Genomic DNA, 19,891 nt, shown 5'->3' with positions numbered 1-19,891 from the left:
AACAAGTCAATGATTGCTTGCAAGCCTGAGGAAGCAAACTCACTGAAAGTTTTCCACATCCTGACAGATAACAGGTGGTAAATTTTCATCCTTAAGAGCTTTGCTTTCACTGCAAGACAAAAAAAGAAAAATATTAACACAGCTGCAAGAACTCCTTTGCAATGATTGCAACTTAATGAACATATTTGCATTAAAATTTGAATATCATTTCTATAATAACATTATAGAAATCAATGTGCTACTTTGATGAATACTGAAACTTAATTTCCTTTTTTTTAAATATCAGATTCTCACAGATCTGCAATATTTTTACCAGCTGTATTTTTTTCTGTTTTAAATGTGTTTCTTATATGTCTCAGGTTTATTGTCTCTGCCATGTTGTGAAATTTGTTTATTTACGTCAGCAGTACAGTGCAATACATAAGAAATAAGTTACAATAAAAAATGAAATAAATAAGAGTGCAAAAGGGAAAGAGTGAAGTAGTATTCATGAGTTCACAAACAATTCTGAAATTTGATGATGGACGGCACGAAGCTCTTCCTAAAATGCTCAGTGTGCATCTTGAGGCTCCAGTTCCTCTCCCTGACTACAGTAATGAAAAGACAGCATGTTCTTCATGGCGAGGATGCTTAATGATGGATGCTGCCTTCTTGACACACCGCCTTTTCAATATGTGCAAATGGCACAACTTACATTGATACAGTTCAACAGGACTCAACTTAGTATGAAGATCGCTAAGTTGCAATTTAATTAAGATGCAGTCTTGGTAGCAGGCTCAAAGAACTAGTAACTGTAAACTTGAAGAAGGGAGAAGGTTGTGCTTTGTATAGGACATAAGCAATGGGTGAGGAATTTCCGCTACAAGGTCTAATGGAATGTTTGCATATGGCAACTCACCACTGAATTGCATGGCTGAATAATAATAGCAGCTCAATAATAACTGCAATCTTTTAGATGTTGGTTTGAATACCCCCAATGCCACTGGATTCAAATGGCAGATTGTGCATGCACACTATACAAAACACATAAAGATCTCTTTAATTAGTAACAGTCAGGTTTTACACAATGGCTGACGATAAGGTGGAGTCAAGTACATTAAGAACTACTTTTGTGGACTGGGTTGAGTTTGTAATGCTCACTGCCTTTTAATGCAGAACGTTTATTTTGTTTATGAAAATTCAACAGCAAAGACTCATCATATCCTTTGTTCTACTTCTGTCCAAATAGTTTTGATTCTCTTTCATTTACTCCTGTGAAATCCTTAGTTCAGTTGCTTATTATTTTTAACATTGGCTTACCAAGGTAAATGGACATCTATAATAGCTGTATTTACAGGTTCTATTAACAACTCTGCACCCGTACTCTTTTAATTAATGCTTTAACTCGCAAGAAAACTGCACTTTTTAATTACCTTAATAACAGACAATGAAAGAAAAGACAAGCTTAATGAAATCTTTTTCCAAAACTTAATACGTTGGATTCTAGTTAATTGGGCTATTAGTTAATCAGGGCAGTTACTTATTTGGGACAACTCTTAAAGAACAAAAAGTAATCAGGAAAATAGCTGGGATTCCCTTCATTTATTTGAGACACTCTGAGATCTAATTGGGACAAGAGACTAATGTTGAACAGTTTCTAACTAGCATCAGTCACATACACTTCCGTGGCCGTTAGACACCGCATTGTGCTTCGAGTAAACGGGTTTTAAATAGTGCCAGTTGCATGTGTTTGCGTTCAAAACACAGCGATTTTTATCACTGACATTTGGTGAGAATAAGCAGCAAGACAATGCCACACAGTTTTGCTCATTGTAATTTATTTAAATACATAATCTGTTACTCAGTTAAATGGTAGTCTGTCTTTTTTGTACCCTTTTAATTATTTCTGTGAAACCTCAGCTAATTGGGACAGCCACTTAACTGAGCCAAAACGTACCGGTCCTGATGTGTCCCAATTAACCAAAATCCACTGTAATATCAAAAGCACTGGTAGTCCTTAAAAACTAACCAAAGCTCCCCAGATTTTTGCTTAAAAACGATACACACATAAACCTAAACACTTACTTACTCAGTTCTATTTCCAGTAGAACATTTGTCATCTGTGAAGGATAAATATGGTAAAGATTAATACCTCAATACTATTTTTAAAATGAATGCTATACATGAATAATAATTACAAAATTGTCAGGGAAAACAAAAAGAACCACAACAAAAGAACCAACTATAGCATAGAATATTAAGCGTGTGAAAATATATGATTATTTATTTATTTTGCTCGATTGAATAGCTAATTAGAAAATGTCATGATTATTGAGAAATTATTAATAGTTCATACACTAGTATGAATCTAGTACGGAGAATCTCACCTGGTCCCTCAACATCAGCTCCAGAGCAAAGAAAGCCAGCAGCGTCTCTACTTTCTGCAAAGGCTGAGAAAAGTCCATCTCCCACCCACCCCCCCCATCCTGCCTGGTTCGGAAATTGCATCATCTCGGATCGCAAGACCCTGCAGTGGATAGTGAGGTCAGCTGAGATCATTGGGGTCTCTCTTCCCACCATTACAGACATTTACACCACACGCTGCATCCGCAAAACAAACAGCATTATGAAGGACCCCACGCGCCCCTCATACAAACTCTTCTCACTCCTGCCATCTGGGAAAAGACACCAAAGCATTCAGGCTCTCACGACCAAGACAATGTAACAGTTTCTTCCCCCAAGCCATCAGACTCCTCAATACCTAGAGTCTGGACTGACTGTCCTCCACTGTGCCTATTGTCTTGTTTATTATTTATTGTAAGGCCTGCACTGTTTTGTGCACTTTATGCAGTCCTGGGTAGGTCTGTAGTCCAGTGTAGCTTTTGTGTTGTTTTACATAGTTCAGTGTAGTTTTTGTATTGTTTCATGTAGCACCATGGTCCTGAAAAACATTGTCCCGTTTTTACTGTGCACTGTACCAGCAGTTATGGTCGAAAAGACAATAAAAAGTGACTTGAACTTGACTTGATGCAGAATGTTATCCCAAACATACAGTTGGCAAAGCAAATCATACATTCTCTCTCACTGTATAGCTGTATTAACTACAACAGTAACAAGTCTCACTGCTATTGTAAAGATTTTTGGCATTTACTCCGAGACAACTTTGTGTAGCTCTGATCATTACACTAAAGCAGAACATATCTGTTTTGTGGGTAGTGCAGATTTGGCAGCTGGATTCCTAAAATGAGGAAACTTTCATACAAATGATACCAGAACTGCCCATACTTACTGGATTTTGGAAAAATAAGTAATCTCAATTAAACAATGTTGAGCATGAATGACAGATTGCTTCCTCTGGCTTAATCTCAGATTAAGGGTTAGTCAAATTCAAAACAGAATTTCTTTTAATATTCTACTGTGTTGTACTCAATTTATCTTGTTAGAATTTGACAGCAAATTATTGACAGTAAATTTCCAAAAGTTTACTTCATGGCAATATAACCCAAATGGAGGAACTTTGATCTGATGTCCAAGAAACAATATGAAATCTGTATCTTAGAATAGGCATTGTTACTTCAGCAGGAAGTTCATGCAAAGAAATTCTGAGACACTCACTTTTCTTATCAGAAGATCCACTGAAGTCTATTCCACCAAGTCCTTCACTAGCTGTAGTGGTGGGAGCAACTGTAGATACACCAAGATTTAAACCTAGTGGTTGTCCAAGTCCTAAAATTGGGAGAAAAAAATAATTAATGAATGACAGTTAAAAAGCACTCATTTTATTTGTAATCATTGCACGAACTATGAACTGCATAAAACTAATTAAATACAAATTAAAACATGAAATGGTTTGCTTTCTATTACTTCAATAATTAAAAAGCCATGAGAATACTGAACACAATGAAGAAATAAATATAGAAAGAATACTCAATTTCAAACAAACACTTGTTTTGAATATCTTTGTCCCAAGTCATTCTCTTTTTCTCTCCCATTCAAAGCCACCATGATTATACTTTTTGCTTCTCTTGGTAACCAAGAGAAAACAGATTTCAGTTAATTGGTAGGATCAGACGGGAGTTGAAAATATAAAAAAAGTCACGGGATCATACCGCACAGAAACACCACATCTACGCTGACCATCAAGATGTACCTAAACTAACACTGTTTATTAGCACTTGGTCCATTGACTTTTATGCCTAGATATTCATGTGTTCTTCAAACCAAAATGTCAACATTTCCTTTCCCACCAGATGCTGTTCAACTCACTGAATTCCTCCAGCAGATTGTTTGTATTTCAAGTGCTCATTTTGATATTTCTTAAATGTTCCGAGCACACCTGACTCCAGCACCCACTCAAGCAGGATTTTCTAGATTTGAGTCATCCTTTGGATGAGAAAGTTCTTCTTCAGATCTCCTTCAAAACTCTTACACCTCATGAAGTTTTTAATACTTCTGCTATAAAGAAGTTTCCTCCTGTAAACTGTCTCCTACTCTTCCCTGCCTTCGCTTCAGCTTAACAAGCCTTTGTGTCCTTCCCAGCCTTGATGAAGGATCTTTGTCTGGAAATGATAGCTTTTTTTCATTCAGCTTTTGCTATTGAGTATTATAGGCACTTTCTGCTTTTATTTTCTATTTCTGGCATCTGCAGTTCTTTTTCAATTTTCAGTTGAGAAAATAGTGATGAAGAGCAGTATCAATTTTAATATCCACCCAACACTTAACTGCAGGAAATTTCTGCATATCCAAAAATGGATGAAATGTATCAGACAATGGAGATGAATAAAAATTTGGTTCTGCTAGAAAATTAAATCACACTTTGTTTTTAATGTGGCCAAAGAGTAACCATACGGATGTATAAGACAATGGGAAAATACACCATTGTTGATGTGTCTCAAGCAAAAAAATGAAATGAAAGAAGGTCAGTTGCACCCAGATGAACAGTGGAGGAAAGGCTGCACACAGTGCACTTGTAATATTCCTGAGAGCTTTTCTCTATTAATAAATGGAAATCTCAATGGAGGAGGCTAGTGCCCAAATTAATGAAGTTTTGGAACAAGTCTTCTCTTAGGGTAAAAGAATATTTCCAAGTGAAGCATGAGGAAAGTGAACCCCCAGTGAGATACGGAACTAGTCATGAGATTTTCAGTAATTAAGATGCATCCGTAAATAACAGCATTGAAATTTCACTTTTTATAAAAAGATGGAATCCCAAATTGTGCAATCAAATTAATTTTAAAATCACATCACTCTTCATTGCTATCTTTTGGAGGTTATAATAAATATGGCCAATAATGCCAGTTCTAATCAGATCTGGAAACCGCTCATATTTTCAGCATCATATATGCATGCTAATATACATCTCCGTACATAGATGGGCATAAACAAGATTACAAGAACTCTATTGGTCAAAAACACCTTACCTACCTGCAGTTGAGGCACTTGTAGCTTGAAAGAGGTTGCCACCTAAACAAGTTAAAGCCCCTCCCAAAGTCAGGCCTGTGGGTACCGATGCAGTGGAAGCAGGGGTTCCGCCTAAATTTAATGCAAATGCTGTCGAACCTGCATTTAACCAAGTAAATAAATTATGAAGAAAGCCACCTCAAAAATAAATCATTTGGTTTTCACAAGCCTTACCCCATAACATCACTATACTGTATATTCCTGATCTAATTTACTTCCTGATAACTACAAAGTAAATTAATTTTAAAGGGTTTCCACAATCCTTGCTTCCTTGATTAATTTAAATGTATATGCAATATGCATCACAGCTGCACCCATTTCATGTCAGGCTAAGCAGTATACTTTGTACTTATTTAAGGACAAGCTACAAGCATGTATGAATCCCACTCAAAGCAGCACAAAATTACGAAACGTGATAGAAAACTCCCCCATTCTGTCTTGCTTCAGTTGCTATCCAACAATTATGCAAGATACCAGACTAGTTGTTGGTAGTTTTCTAGTTACCCAGCAAAAGAGGTCACCAGTTGGAATGGCTGGATTGTTAAGGTTGAAAGAATTCCATGCACATGAACCAGCTGCGTAAATCATTTTCTGACCTTATGTACTAGACAATCAAAAATCAGTTTATTTTGTGCTGTGTCTGTACTGTTGAAAAGTACCATGTCTCTTTGAAACAGGTGAAAAAATTTGTACACAAATAAGGTGAATTAATTAAGTTGCGGAATTGCTTATTTCTGTAAGTTACACCCTTCTCACCGCAAAATTCACTCAACATATATCGAAAATGACTTACTTCAAGTTAATATTGCTTGCTGCTATTATATCTTAATTTATAAAGCACAAAATTTCAGTTAATCATAATAAATTAACTGAAATTTTCAACAGGAGATCCTATAATTGCTCTTCAAACTAAACCTCTGCGATCAAGTATTTTTTCATGCTGAAATAAATCTCAACCTGATAATTGCCTGATATGACACATTTTCACATATTTAAAAATGTGCATTATAGGTATCATTCAGATTTATTTATATGTATATCAAACATAGTGAAATGTGTTGTTTGCATTAACAGCCAATACACCTAACGATGTGATGGGGAGAGCCCCAGAGTGTTGCTACACATTTCAGCCCCAACATAGCATGCCCACAATGTTCAGTAGAACACTGAAAACACACAGATGAATTATCATCTGTGAAAACCAGAAGAGTTGCAGTTCAAAGTCACAAGGTTTACAATCCAAAATATTGACCCTATTTCTCTTTCACAGATATTGCCAGACCTAAATATTCCAGCAATTTCTTTTTTTTAAAAATATGCATGATACATACCCTGACTCCAGGAAAACAGTGCATTATGATTCAGCACAATAGATTGATAGTACATAAAGTTCTCGTTCTGAGATGGCCAAACAAGACACATAATGCAGACAAGTTTTTTTTTTAAATGGAGTGTGAACTGATGAAAACAAGTACAAAGTCTGCCAACCTTTACCTGCGGTAGATGCTGGCAATGCAGATGAAAGGCAGAGTCCTCCTGCTGCAGAAGGTACAACAGGCATTGCAAAAGGTGTTGCTGAACCAGCTGGTTTATTGAATCCTAAACCAAAACCAGTTGAAGTTGTAGTTGTGGGTGCTCCTAGGAAATGAATTTAGTTTGGTCAAATTGAACAAATAATAACTTACAACATAAATTATGACTTGATAATTTTATAGACAAACTATATTTGAATAAAATAATGAAATGTACTTAAGAATTGTATTTCTTACACATTACTGATTAGATTATCAAACTTTTTCCCATTTAATCAGACTTACCCAAGGTTAATCCTGTAGTTGCTGCTGTTGTAGTTCCTGTATTTAGGGGGGGGATAAAACAGAAGTAATCAAGTAGGAAACTGCATTCTTCTCTTTCCTTAAACTCAGCATATTACTATCAGTACATCTTTATATAGTCAGAGTCAATAATCCACAAGAAGTCAGGAATGAAATGCAAAGTATTGAAATAGCAATCAGTAAGACTGAACTTGCTGTTCTTTTCTTGTAATTCCAAGATATAATAGTTCACAGAAATGTTTCTATAGATAGGCACTAAATGCAAAACAAGGGAATATTCTACAATATGTTGGCTAAATTGTATTAAAATACTTCCCTGCAAATTTAGCAATCTCATTCAACATTTTAAAAATAAGTCTCAAAACTCTTTTTTAGTTTATTCATTTTAACAGTTTGATTTTAAAGATTTTCATTCTCATATGGAAGATTTTAGAATTCAATGTTCATGCAGTATGACCTATCATTTTTTAAGCCAGTGTTTTATCTGGCTCCTAACCCTCTTACACCATCATAATCCCAAACTGATTTCAGAGCTCAAACCGATAATTGCAGATTGGCAAATGACATGTCTGTGTTTACCACCAAGCAAATGGACTGGTCCAATATGTCAAACTGATCTTTTGCAGTGCTCCTACCTTACAGTTGTTTGTCGCACTATAAGACCTTCTGACTATATCATTTCACTAATGCGTGTAGAAGGAATCAAACTGAGCAAAGGATAACTAAACCAAAAGGTGAGGGTGTGGCAGATGTGACAATTTAATCTTCAAATCATCTTACACCATGGCAAGAGTGAGCATAGCAGCAAGACGCAAGGTGCTCATCCTACATCAGCAAGGTCTCTCCCAAGCAGAAATTGCACAACAGACAGGAATTTCAAGATATGCTGTCCAAACTCGTCTGAAGAAGTGGACAAGGTTGAGGACCAGAAATGCAGTGATCGGCCATGGAAACTGAGTGCAGCAGACGAGATACATCAAGGTGACGTCACTTCTAAATCAGAAGCCAATGCATTCAGCTCTGAACTCGTTGGAACCCAAGTACACCCCTCTACTGTTTGGAGTCTTCAGAAATGGTCTTCATGGAAGAGTTGCTGCTAAAAAGCCATTCCTCCAAAGTGGAAACAAAGCCAAGAGACTCACCTATGCACAAAAAACACAAGGACTGGGGTGCTGAACGATAGCAGCAAGTACTCCAGATTGACAAGTCAAAATTTTAAAAATTTGGCTCAAACAAGAGACAGGATTTATGGGAAGATGAATGCTGCTAAATACAGAGAGATCCTGAATAAAAAACTGCTAACCTCTGGAAGAAAGCTAAAGCTGGGGAGGAAAATTGTCTTTCAGCAAGACAATGACCCAAAGCATACTACCAAACCATGGAGTGGCTTCAAATGAAGAAAACTGATGTTCTTGAGTGGCCCAGTCAGAGTCCTGAACTTAACCCAATTGAACTTCTCTGGCATGACCAAGATTACTGTCCACCACTGCTCCCCAACTAACCTGGCACAGCTTGACCTAATGGGAAAATATTGCTCCATTATGTTGTGCAAAGCCAACTGAGACTTATCCAGAAAGGCTTCCAATTTTGTATTATCTAATAACATTGTTAATGCTGTTTTTTGCCCCCGTCACTCTCAACACACTCCTAATCCAGTTGCCACAATATCCAAATCTGATACCAGTGTAGCAAAGTACTGGTAGGAGGTCTGCTTATACAAAAGGCTATTGAGTATTCTTTAATTGTTGCAGCTATTTGTTCAGTTTGCTTTTTTAGATCTTCCCTTTCTCTGGACATTTTTGAATACTTGACAGTATTTCTACCTGTTTTAGGGGTGCTTTGTGGATCTATTTAGTGATATATCATACCTGATTTTTTTCCATTTGAACATGCAGAGCCATTTCTTTCTACTAGTGTCTAGTTCTGTTGTATCTATTCTTTCAAAATCATTGATCACTTCAACACTTCAGAAACGTGTGTCTTATCCCAGTTTTCATTCTTCTCCACTGTGGACCTTGATTGTTCCTACTGTACATCTCTCCCTTTTCCTCCTATATTCCGAAAGAAGTGATCCTATAATCACTTCCTTTATCATGTGATCTCCTTACTATCCAATACAATGTTAGGAAATGCAAAACCTGCTCTTTTGTTTCTCCCCATTCTACTGTCTGGAACGTAACCACTCATAACAGTCTACACTAATAGTTTAAAATGTGCATCTGGCAGTTTTCATGACAGTAGATAATGCCTAATTTAACAATCTTATTTTCAGTAATTTTTGTTTTATTTCAGAATTCTAATACCTGTTATTGTAAATGGTTGAAAAATGACATGGAAGGGGTTGGGGTGGGGGGGGGGGGGAATAAAACAAGTGGCATTTTCCTTCTAGGATCACAGTAATAGGACTATCTTCAAATAGATCTTTGTTCCAGATTTTTCTGTGGACAAGAGAAAATCAGAATCTTTTGTTATTCCATTACTGGATTCTCATGCAAGGCCAACATCCTATCTTCATAGGTTCTTCTTTGAATCATGATGGAATTTGAGCAAATTTCAGGTTGAGGTGAGCAAATGTGGAAAGCCAAATATGGACAAACCAAAAAGATAAATATAAATGAGTTAACATAACCACAAAAGATGGCCAGGATGATTAGGAATGAAAACACCTATATATTCGGAACAAACTGTGCTCTGTAACACACATCTACAAAAGCAGACGTGTAGAGGAACATAAATTTAGAGAATAAATAAACTCTGCATTTAGAAATGTAGCCTACCGGTTGGGGTGGCACCAAACGAGAATCCAGTAGTTGGTTTCTGTCCAAACAGTCCACCACCAAGGCCTCCAAATGCAGATGCTGTTGTGGTTGTGGTTGCAGCAGTAGTACCGAGATTTCCAAAATTAAATCCAGTACCACTGGTATTACTGAAATAAAATTGAGGACAAATGGTTGGCAATCATAAGGCTAAACTTATTTTGCAAACATTGATTCATACACTGCTCCAAAATCATCATTGTATCTTACGAACAATTTGAGTGAAACAAGAATTTACATGGCTGCTGAGAATGTATATTCTGCAATCATTAGTCTCTCATACAGATGATATTAAGAAAAATACCATGCATTTACAAATATCCACAATTTCTGGGAATAAATAGAAATGTCAGAAATTTGCCACTATTTCAAAAGAAAGTTTAATTTCAAGAGAACACTTCCACAGAATAAAAAAACAAGTACAAGAATAAAGGTAGGAACTAACTGATGTTCCAGTCAAATTAAATCAATGGTTGGTCTGCACATTGTTAAAACAAAGTAATCTTTTACAGGAAAACATGAAAAACGAATTAGGGAAAAGGTAAGATAACAAGCACTTACAAACAGGAAAAGCACTAAAAACTTAGAATCAATTAGAAAAGAAATGAACATTATTTGTCTAAGCCATTAATAATAATAATTTACAAAGCTACATTATAAAGTCCAAGTCCTTAAATCATTTCCACCATAGGCACAATCTCTCATACCCGTGATCACAGAACAAAATCAACTGTTGTATAAATGAGGGTTGGGATAAGTGAAGGAAACCACAGCACATTCTAATCAAATACACTACTGTAGCGGTGTGCTACACGCAGCGCTGCAATAACGACACAGAGTCGGTGAGCTGCAGTTACAAAAGAGTTTTATTCAAACTTCGTGGCCTCACTTTAAATTCAGTCCCGTCCCGCGTGCGGGCTTTTCCCCTTGCTGAAGCAGGCTTGGCGCCCTCTTTGGGACCTGCCTCAATGGTGGTGCATGCCGCTTTGTTAGCCGGTTCGAGTGCGCTGGGAAGTGGGTCGCCACAACCCCCCCAGAACCGGCGATACATCCCCCAATGTCCACAGTCTGGGTCGGACTCTGTTTGGGAGATCTGCCTCTGCGCCGCGGTGCCTGAATCTCGACCGGCTGCGCCAAGTCCACACGGGCCAGTTTGAGTCGGTCCACCGTGAAAACCTCCTCCTTCCCCCCAATGTCCAACACGAATGTGGACCCGTTATTTCTGATCACTGTAAACGGCCCCTCGTAGGGCCGCTGTAGCGGTGCCCAATGTCCGCCCTGTCATACAAAAACGAACTTACAGTTTTGCAGGTCTTTGGGTACGCAGGTCGGGTTCTGCCCATGCTGCGAAGTGGGTATGGGGGCCAGGTTACCGAGCCTCTCGCGTAGTCTGCCCAGGATTGCTGCGGGTTCTTCCTCTTGCCCCCTTGGGGCTGGTATGAACTCTCCTGGGACGACCAGGGGTGCACCGCACACCAACTCAGCCGACGAGGTGTGCAGATCCTCTTTGGGTGCCGTGCGGATTCCAAGCAGGACCCAGGGGAGCTCGTCCACCCAGTTAGGCCCTTTGAGGCGGGCCATGAGAGCCGACTTCAGGTGACAGTGGAAACGCTCCACTAGTCCGTTCGACTGTGGGTGGTAGGCAGTTGTGTGGTGCAGCTGTGTCCCCAAAAGGCTGGCCATAGCTGACCACAGGCTGGAGGTGAACTGGGCGCCTCTGTCGGAGGTAATGTGGGCCGGTACACCAAAGCGAGATACCCAGGTGGCAATCAGTGCCCGGGCGCAAGATTCGGAGGTGGTGTTGGTGAGCCGGACCGCCTCTGGCCATCTTGTGAACCGGTCCACGATAGACAGGAGGTGCCGCGCTCCTCGCAACACTGGCAGGGGGCCCACGATATCCACATGAATGTGGTCGAAATGCTGGCGGGTGGGGTGGAACTGCTGTGGCAGAGCTTTGGTGTGCCGCTGCACCTTGGCTGTTTGGCAGTGCATGCACGTTCTGGCCCATTCACTGACCTGCTTGCAGAGTCCGTGCCAAACGAACCTGTTGGCTACCATCCGGACGGTTGTCCTGATGGAGGGGTGCGCTAAGTTGTGAACGGAGTTGAAAATGCGCCGCCGCCAGGCTGCTGGATGACGGGGCGGGGTTGGCCGGTGGTGAAGTCACAGAGTAGGGTCCTCTCACCTGGGCCTATGGGGAGGTCCTGGAGCTGCAAACCGGAGACTGCACTCCTGTAGCTAGGGATCTCCTCGTCTGCCTGCTGCGCCTCCGCCAGTGCTTCATAGTCTACCCCCTGACACAGGGGTTGGATGTTAGGGCGGGAGAGGGCGTCCGCCACGACATTGTCCTTTCCCGAGACATGCCGGACATCCGTCGTGTATTCGGAGATGTAGGACAGATGTTGCTGCTGGCGGGACAACCAGGGGTCGGATGCTTTCGTGAACGCAAAGGTAAGCGGTTTGTGGTCCGTGAACGCGGTGAAGGGCCTACCTTCTAAGAAGTACCTGAAATGCCAGATTGAGCGCCAACAGTTCCTGGTCGAAAGCACTGTATTTGAGCTCGGGTGGTCGTAGGTGTTTGCTGAAAAACACCAGGGGTTGCCAGCGACCCTCGATGAGTTGTTCCAGCACCCCACCGACGGCCGTGTTGGATGCATCCACTGTGAGGGCGGTAGGGACATCCGTTCTGGGGTGCACTAACATCGTGGCGTTTGCCAAGGCTTCTTTGGTTTGAATGAAAGTGGCGGCGGACTCCTCATCCCAGGTAATGTCCTTGCCCTTACCCGACATCAGGGCGAACAGGGGGCGCATGATTCGGGCAGCTGAAGGGAGGAAGCGGTGGTAGAAATTCACCATATCCACGAATTCCCGAAGGCCTTTGATTGTGTAGGGTCCGGGGAAATGGCGGACCGCGTCTACCTTGGCGGGCAGAGGGGTTGCCCCGTCTTTAGTAATCCTGTGGCCCAGGAAGTCGATGGTGTTGAGCCCGAAATGGCATTTGGTCGGGTTGATTGTCAGGCCGTATTCACTCAGTTGGGCGTAGAGTTGGCAGAGGTGGGACAGATGCTCCTGACGACTGCTGCTGGCTGTGAGGATGTCGTCCAAATAGATGAAAGTGAAGTCCAGGTCGCGTCCCACCGCGTCCATTAACCGCTGAAACGTCTGTGCGGCATTCTTTAGGCCGAACGGCATGCGGAGGAATTCGAAAAGGCCGAAAGGGGTGATGAGTGCCGTTTTGGGGACGTTGTCAAGATGCATCGGGATTTGATGGTATCCCCGGACGAAGTCTACCTTGGAGAAGATCCGTGCGCTGTGCAGGTTTGCTGCAAAGTCCTGAATGTGCGGCACAGGGTAGCTGTCCGGTGTTGTCGCCTCGTTCAGCCTGCGGTAGTCGCCGCATGGTCTCCAGCCCCCTGTTGCTTTGGGCACCATGTGCAGGGGGGGAGGCCCATGGGCTGTCGGACTGCCGTATGATCCCCAATTCCTCCATCCTCTTGAACTCCTCCTTCACCAGCTGGAGCTTGTCCGGGGGAAGCCTTCGAGCACGGGCGTGGAGGGGTGGTCCTTGCGTTGGGATGTGGTGCTGTACGCCGTGTCTGGGCATGGCTGCCGTGAACTGCGGTGCCAGAACCGATGGGAAACTGGCCAGTACTCTGGTGAAGTCGTTGTCGGACAGTGTGATGGAGTCTAGGTGTGGGGCCGGCAACTGGGCTTCACCCAGGGAGAATGTTTGAAAGGTCTCGGCATGGACCAGTCTCTTCCTGGGCAGGTCGACCAGTAGGCTGTGAGCTCGCAAAAAATCCGCTCCCAGGAGCGGTTGGGCTACGGCGGCCAGTGTGAAGTCCCACGTGAACCGGCTGGAGCCAAACTATAGCCGCACCATACGGGTGCCGTAGGTCCTTACTGTGCTGCCATTCACGGCCCTCAGGGTGGGACCCAGTTCTCTGTTGCGGGTGTCGTAACTTGTCGAAGGTAAGATGCTGATCTCGGCTCCGGTGTTGACCAAAAAGCGGCGTCACGGCTGCTTGTCCCAGACATACAGGAGGCTATCCCGATGGCCAGCTGCCGTAGCCATCAGCAGCGGCTGGCCCTGCCGTTTCCCAGGAACTTGCAGGGTAGGCTACAGCGGTGGGCTTCTGCGCCCCACCGCTGGTGGTAGAAGCACCATTGTTCGTTGGTCTCCTCACCCCTGCCTCTGGGGTTAGCGGGCTCTGCAGCTGGGCCTGGTCTGGTTTGCTGCTGGGAGCGTGGCCTGATGATCTGTGCGACGGATGCCTCACTCTCCTTCTTGGTTTTCCACAGCACGTCCGCCCGGGCCGCCACCTTCTGGGGGTCGCTGAAATCCGTGTCGGACAGCAGCAGGCGTATGTCCTCGGGCAGCTGCTCCAGGAATGCCTGCTCAAACATGAGGCAGGGCTTGTGACCTCCGGCCAGGGACAGCATCTCGTTCATCAAAGCCGACGGTGGCCTGTCCCCCAAACCATCCAGGAGCAGTAAGCGGGCAGCTCGCTCGCGCCATGAGAGTCCGAAAGTCCTTATGAGCAAAGCTTTGAATTCTGTGTATTTCCCGTCCGCTGGGGGCGATTGTATGAACTCCTCAACCTGGGCGGCTGTCTCCTGGTCGAGGGAGCTCACCGCGTAGTAGTAACATGTGGCATCCAAGGTTATCTGCCGAATGTGGAATTGGGCTTCTGCCTGCTGGAACCGTAGGTGAGGTCGCAGTGTCCAGAAGCTCGGCAATTTTAACGAAACCACATGAACAGACGCGGCGTTGTTCATCTCCGGTCCAAATATATCGTTTGGGCCGTCGGGGTCACCAATTGTAGCGGTGTGCTACACGCAGCACTGCAATAATGACACGGAGTCGGTGAGCTGCAGTTACAAAAGAGGTTTATTCAAACTTCGCGGCCTCGCTTTAAAGCCTTCCTGATCCCGCCCTCCCCGGGCGGGAATGCTGTAGGGGGCGCGTATTCACAGTCCCGTCCTGCGCGCGGGCTTTTCCCCTTGCTGGTGAAGCAGGCTTGGCACCCTCTTTGGGACCTGCCTCAATGCCAGCGCGCGCCGCTTTGTGAGCCGGTTCGAGTGCGCTGGGAAGTGGGTCGCCACAACACTTCCACCAATTCTTCATTAAAATGAAATGTAATTTAGTGCATTCTCCTAACATCATTACATCTAAACAGCATCCCATCCCCTGTTCCAACATAGAGATGCTACCAAAAAAAATGCTTAAACATTTGCAACTAATGACAGATTGGATCTAGGCATCATAGATTTACTTCGATCATTCTGTTTGTGAAAAAAGAAAATTCCTTCACCTAACAGAACTCAGAAAATACATCAAAAGTATTTTGGAAAAAATAAGTTCTCCCAGTAGCTACCAGTAATACAATTACTTTTTCTGTGATTATATAATGAATACAATCAGCCTGCTGATAAATCCATTAAATTATTTTAAAAACGTTATTTGTTCTTAAGAAAAATCAGTTATTGGTTTGCACTTGCAAAACAAATTAGAAACATTTCTACTGACAGCAGAAGGGGCAAAGGCAGGTTACTGGCATCTTTAAACCAGTCACTTTGGGCAGATGGGGCTTGTGAGCTGTAGTTGGCAGTTCATCTAGAAGGAAACTTCTTATCTGAAATTTCCACTGCCTTATAACTACTTAAGGGAAAGGCTTCAGGAGTAATCCCTGAGGAAAATCCTGGAGCTGGAGCCCCTAAGGCATAGAGTTACAATGCCTGTGACACTGCAGGTCTCAAACTGTATCAGCCTCTGCTGTCCCTTTGGATTCACCAGCTGTGTGGAGAGGGGAAGCCTGCTCTCCATATTGTACAGCCCTGCCTTGCTATTACGTAGATGGCTAGGATGCAACATTCACGGTCAACCCTAACCAACAGAGGGCCTCAAAAAATATTTATTGGCCAAGAACTGATAATTTTGACACTCAACTAATTACACTATAGCAATATAACTGAAAAACATGATTTATTTACTAATTCATTTTATTCTTCCCATCCAGGTTCTACCATTCAGCTAAAATCGGGGCAATTTACTACTGACAATGAACCAATCAACCCACACATCATCAGGACATCAGAAGCCAGAGTGTCCAGGGAAACCCACGTTGACACTGTGAAAATGTACAAACTCCACACAGACAGCACACAAAATCAGAAATGACCGGGGGAAGGGGGTTCTGTCACTAAAACTGTGAAGCAACAGCTTTATTAGTAGGCCACCTTGCCTTCCTATCCATCCAGCCTGTGTAAAAAAGTTCAATTTAGTCTGACTTGCCTTTTAAGTGATAAGCAATGTTAACGCACTTCTCCAAGTATCACAAGGTCTTATCTTGTGTTCTAGCTGTTTAGGCGGTACCTTTTCAATCGTACTACATCTACAGGTTCCCTTCCATCGACTCTGCTTCTTACATTTTTAATGATTTCAGCAAATTTGTTAAAGAAGATTTTCCTTTCATAAAAAAAGCAACACACACAAAATGCTTGAGGAACTCAGCAGGCGAGGCAGCATCTATGGAAAAAAAAGTGCAATTGACATTTCGGGCCAAGAACCCTCAGCCCAAAACATCAACTGTACTTTTTTTCCATAGGTGCTGCCTGGCCTGCTGAGTTCCTCCAGCTTTTCTGTGTGTTGCTTGGATTTCCAGCAACTACAGGTTTTCTCTATTTTGTGATTTTCCTTTTATAAAATTGCGTTGTCTTGGTCTGATTACATTCAGCTTCTCTAAATAACTAACCTTTTCCCTGATAGTGAATTCAATTATCTTGTGAACAACAGATGGTATGCCAAATGCCCCATAATTTTCTACTTTTTGCCTCCCTTTTGTCATCAAGGGAGTTCAATCACTGATATCTTCCTGGAATTCAGTTACTTACGAACATTTTCATCAAAGTATCCTGCTTTTTCTGCTTCTATTTCCTTTAAATCCCTTGGATACAGGCCATTTGGCAACACTACCCATAATTAAACTACTGGAATGTATACTGTATGCTGTCATCAATGACTTCAAAACATTATTATTGCTAGTTTTAGAAACATATCAGGTCAAAGTCAATTTACTCATAATTGGTTGATCTCCATTATGAGTTACCCTAGATAATTTCTAAAGTAAGTACATGTTCAGCACAGCATTGTGGGCCGAAGGGCCTGTATTGTGCTGTAGGTTTTCTATGTACTTATGACAATAATTTAACTGACTTTTGACTTTGACAAAAGTACAACTAAATATATCAACTTTAAATGACAAATCTATTCATTTAAATTATTTGTTCCATCATTTGAAATTCAGCCGAATTAGAAAAATCTGATTTAATAAGCCAGAATATTTGATGTATTAATTCATAAAGGATCTAAGAACTTTAAAATGTTTACTTTTCATTTGAAGATAGTTTTCTAATCAGCCAGCAATAACTTTTGTGTTATACCAATAAGAAATACTGCGGCAAGCCAGGCAACATCGATGGGAAGAGAAAAAGAATGGTCAACGACCCGAAATGATCATCGGTTCCAACATCCAGAGATGCTGCCTGATGTGTTATATATTTCCCACATTTCTTGTTTAAATGCACAACGTATTTATTGGCCGGGATTATCTGTGATCTTTTACTAACTCATGCACGTTTTAGACAGTTGTCCACACGTCTGACCCGCTAATCACGAAGAATAATTGATGCCGCCTAGAGAGAGAGAGAGAGAGGCCCGAGTGGTAGACCGGAACCATGCGGTGATCGGGTACCTGGAAGCTCCGAGGCCGAAGCCGCCACCAGTGGTGGTGCCTGCCGTGCCGAATCCGAATCCAGTCGTCATTCTGTATCTGCTGGTGGTTTACAGCCCGGCCGGTCCGGCGCCGCTTTCTCCGCAACCCCTCCACCGGCAGACGGAGAACAAAGTACCCCCGATCTGACGAGGGGTAAAATGTCTGCAAGAAAACCAGTTCGATTCAGGGGAAATGAATCTACCATACAAGTTACCGGTGTTTATTTTTAAACTAATCATTGATCCGGCGGTTTCCTGCCGTTCGCCTGAACAGGCGGAGAAAATTCCGGAAATCGCCGTCCCTTCGATGGTTTGCTGGGATACTGGAGGACCAAATTGTTTAGCGTTGGAGGTGGGTTTGAGTGAGAATCAGGTTTACAATCACTGGTATATGCCGTGAAATTTGTTATTTTGCGGTAGCAGTATGTTGCACTACATAATATTATTTTTTAAACTATAAATTAAAATAAGAAGCATATATTTAGAAATTAAATTAATAGTGCAAAAATAGTGAGGTTGTGTTCATGGGTTCATTGTCCATTCAGAAATCTGATGGTGGAGGGGAATAAACTGTTCCTGAACATTGAGTGTGTCTCTTCAAGCTCCTGTACCACCTCCTTAATATGAGCAATGGGAAGAGAGGGCATGACATGGATGTTGGAAGCTGCTTTTTTTTTAGGCATTACCTTTTGAAGTCCTCCATGCTGGGGAGGCTAATGCTCTGAGATTTCAAACTCCTGCGGCTTTTTCAATTTGTGTGTTCCCTGGGCTTCTGCGGCCCGTACCAGTCCCCCAAGCCAGTTGTCCCACATTCCCATGGATTTCATCATGGGTTTGCCACCTTCCAATGGGGCCACAGTGATCATGACAGTGTGGACCAGTTCTCCAAAGTGACCCACTTCATTGCCCTAACCAAACTTCTGTCACTGGCAGAGACAATGGACCTGGTTCTGCAATATGCAGTTCGCCTTCATGATTCCCCTAAGAACATTGTGTCAGACTGGGGCCCTCAATTCTTCTCCCGCTTCTAATGAGCCAGCTTCTCCCTCTTCCTCCTCTCAGTGAGTTTGTCTTCTGGATATCATCCATAGACCAATGGTCAATTAGAAAGAGCCAATCAGCAAGTCGAAAAGTTTCTATACTGCTTCGCCAACTCTGAACTCTACCACATAGAAGAAGTATCTGATCTGGCTGAACTGTCCCACAATCTACACACATTGCCACAAATACCGGTATGTCACCCTCTGAAGTGCTTCATGATGACCAACTCCAGTTGTCCCTCACAAAGGAGTCAACAGTGGAGATCCTGTCTGCCAGGGCCCTGGTTCACTGATGCCAGAATGCTTAAAAGAGAACACAGAGGGCCATCCTAGCTACCAACTGTGCCTACTGCCACCAGGCTAACCACCATTGGCGCCTAGCCAGACTACTCTGGCCCGGAGACTGCGTCGGGCTGTCCACCTGATCTGCCTCTATGCACCAAGTCCCTCGAGCTCTTACCTCAGTTCATGGTCCCTTTCAGATTTATTTGAAGATTCAAATTTATTTGAACTTTTCAGAAGGTTCCTTTAAGTCCTTGTTTTGTGGTAAGATGGCAGCATGATTGGTCACAGTGGTTTCTATGGCACCAACTAACGGTGGTACTGTATTTTTGAAGTGTTTCTTTTATGGTTGCAAGACCCTGCTAGACATTAAGAACTTAAAGTACTGCAGGTCTATCCCATCAGCAAGTTGCTTGTTGGCGGAAGAAACTGAAGGAGCTGGACTTGGTGTAGGTTGTGCTCATGGCTGCATCAGAGAGGCGTTGGAGGAGCAGTGTGCGAAGGCAGTGTGCAGTCTAACCAGTGATTGTCTTAGTTGCTTCTCTTGTGATTGCAAGACCTGTTGGACATTGTTAATGTGGAATGCTGCGAGTCTGATTTTATTGATGTACAGCAGAGAAGCTGTGTAGCCTTAGTGGAAGCAAGGATTAGGCCTCAATCCACAGTGTTGCCTGTTCACACTGCCCAGGAGAGACATCAGAGTCG

At 42.6% G+C, this 19,891-nt stretch overlaps 1 protein-coding gene across 3 annotated transcripts in view; it reads right to left on the bottom strand.

Annotated features, from left to right (window-relative positions):
* The window catches only part of nup58 (nucleoporin 58), a 59,402-nt gene extending 41,231 nt beyond the window's left edge, over positions 1 to 18,171 (bottom strand). For 2 of the 3 annotated variants that reach the window (XM_073043752.1, XM_073043754.1), the window contains exons 1-8: positions 17,845 to 18,171; positions 10,052 to 10,200; positions 7,257 to 7,292; positions 6,934 to 7,077; positions 5,404 to 5,538; positions 3,595 to 3,705; positions 2,069 to 2,099; positions 44 to 109 (exon numbers count right to left, since the gene is read on the bottom strand). In XM_073043752.1, coding sequence (XP_072899853.1) covers positions 44 to 109; positions 2,069 to 2,099; positions 3,595 to 3,705; positions 5,404 to 5,538; positions 6,934 to 7,077; positions 7,257 to 7,292; positions 10,052 to 10,200; positions 17,845 to 17,915 — 743 coding nt within the window. In that variant the 5' untranslated portion in view covers positions 17,916 to 18,171. The remainder of the gene's footprint in view (positions 1 to 43; positions 110 to 2,068; positions 2,100 to 3,594; positions 3,706 to 5,403; positions 5,539 to 6,933; positions 7,078 to 7,256; positions 7,293 to 10,051; positions 10,201 to 17,844) is intronic. The other variant, XM_073043753.1, reaches the window with a different exon arrangement.
* Between the last annotated feature and the right edge of the window lie 1,720 nt (positions 18,172 to 19,891).

Source organism: Hemitrygon akajei, chromosome 4 (assembly GCF_048418815.1).
Source record: "Hemitrygon akajei chromosome 4, sHemAka1.3, whole genome shotgun sequence".
NCBI classification, from domain to species: Eukaryota; Metazoa; Chordata; class Chondrichthyes; order Myliobatiformes; family Dasyatidae; genus Hemitrygon; species Hemitrygon akajei.
This window is presented reverse-complemented; position numbering and strand designations above follow the sequence as displayed.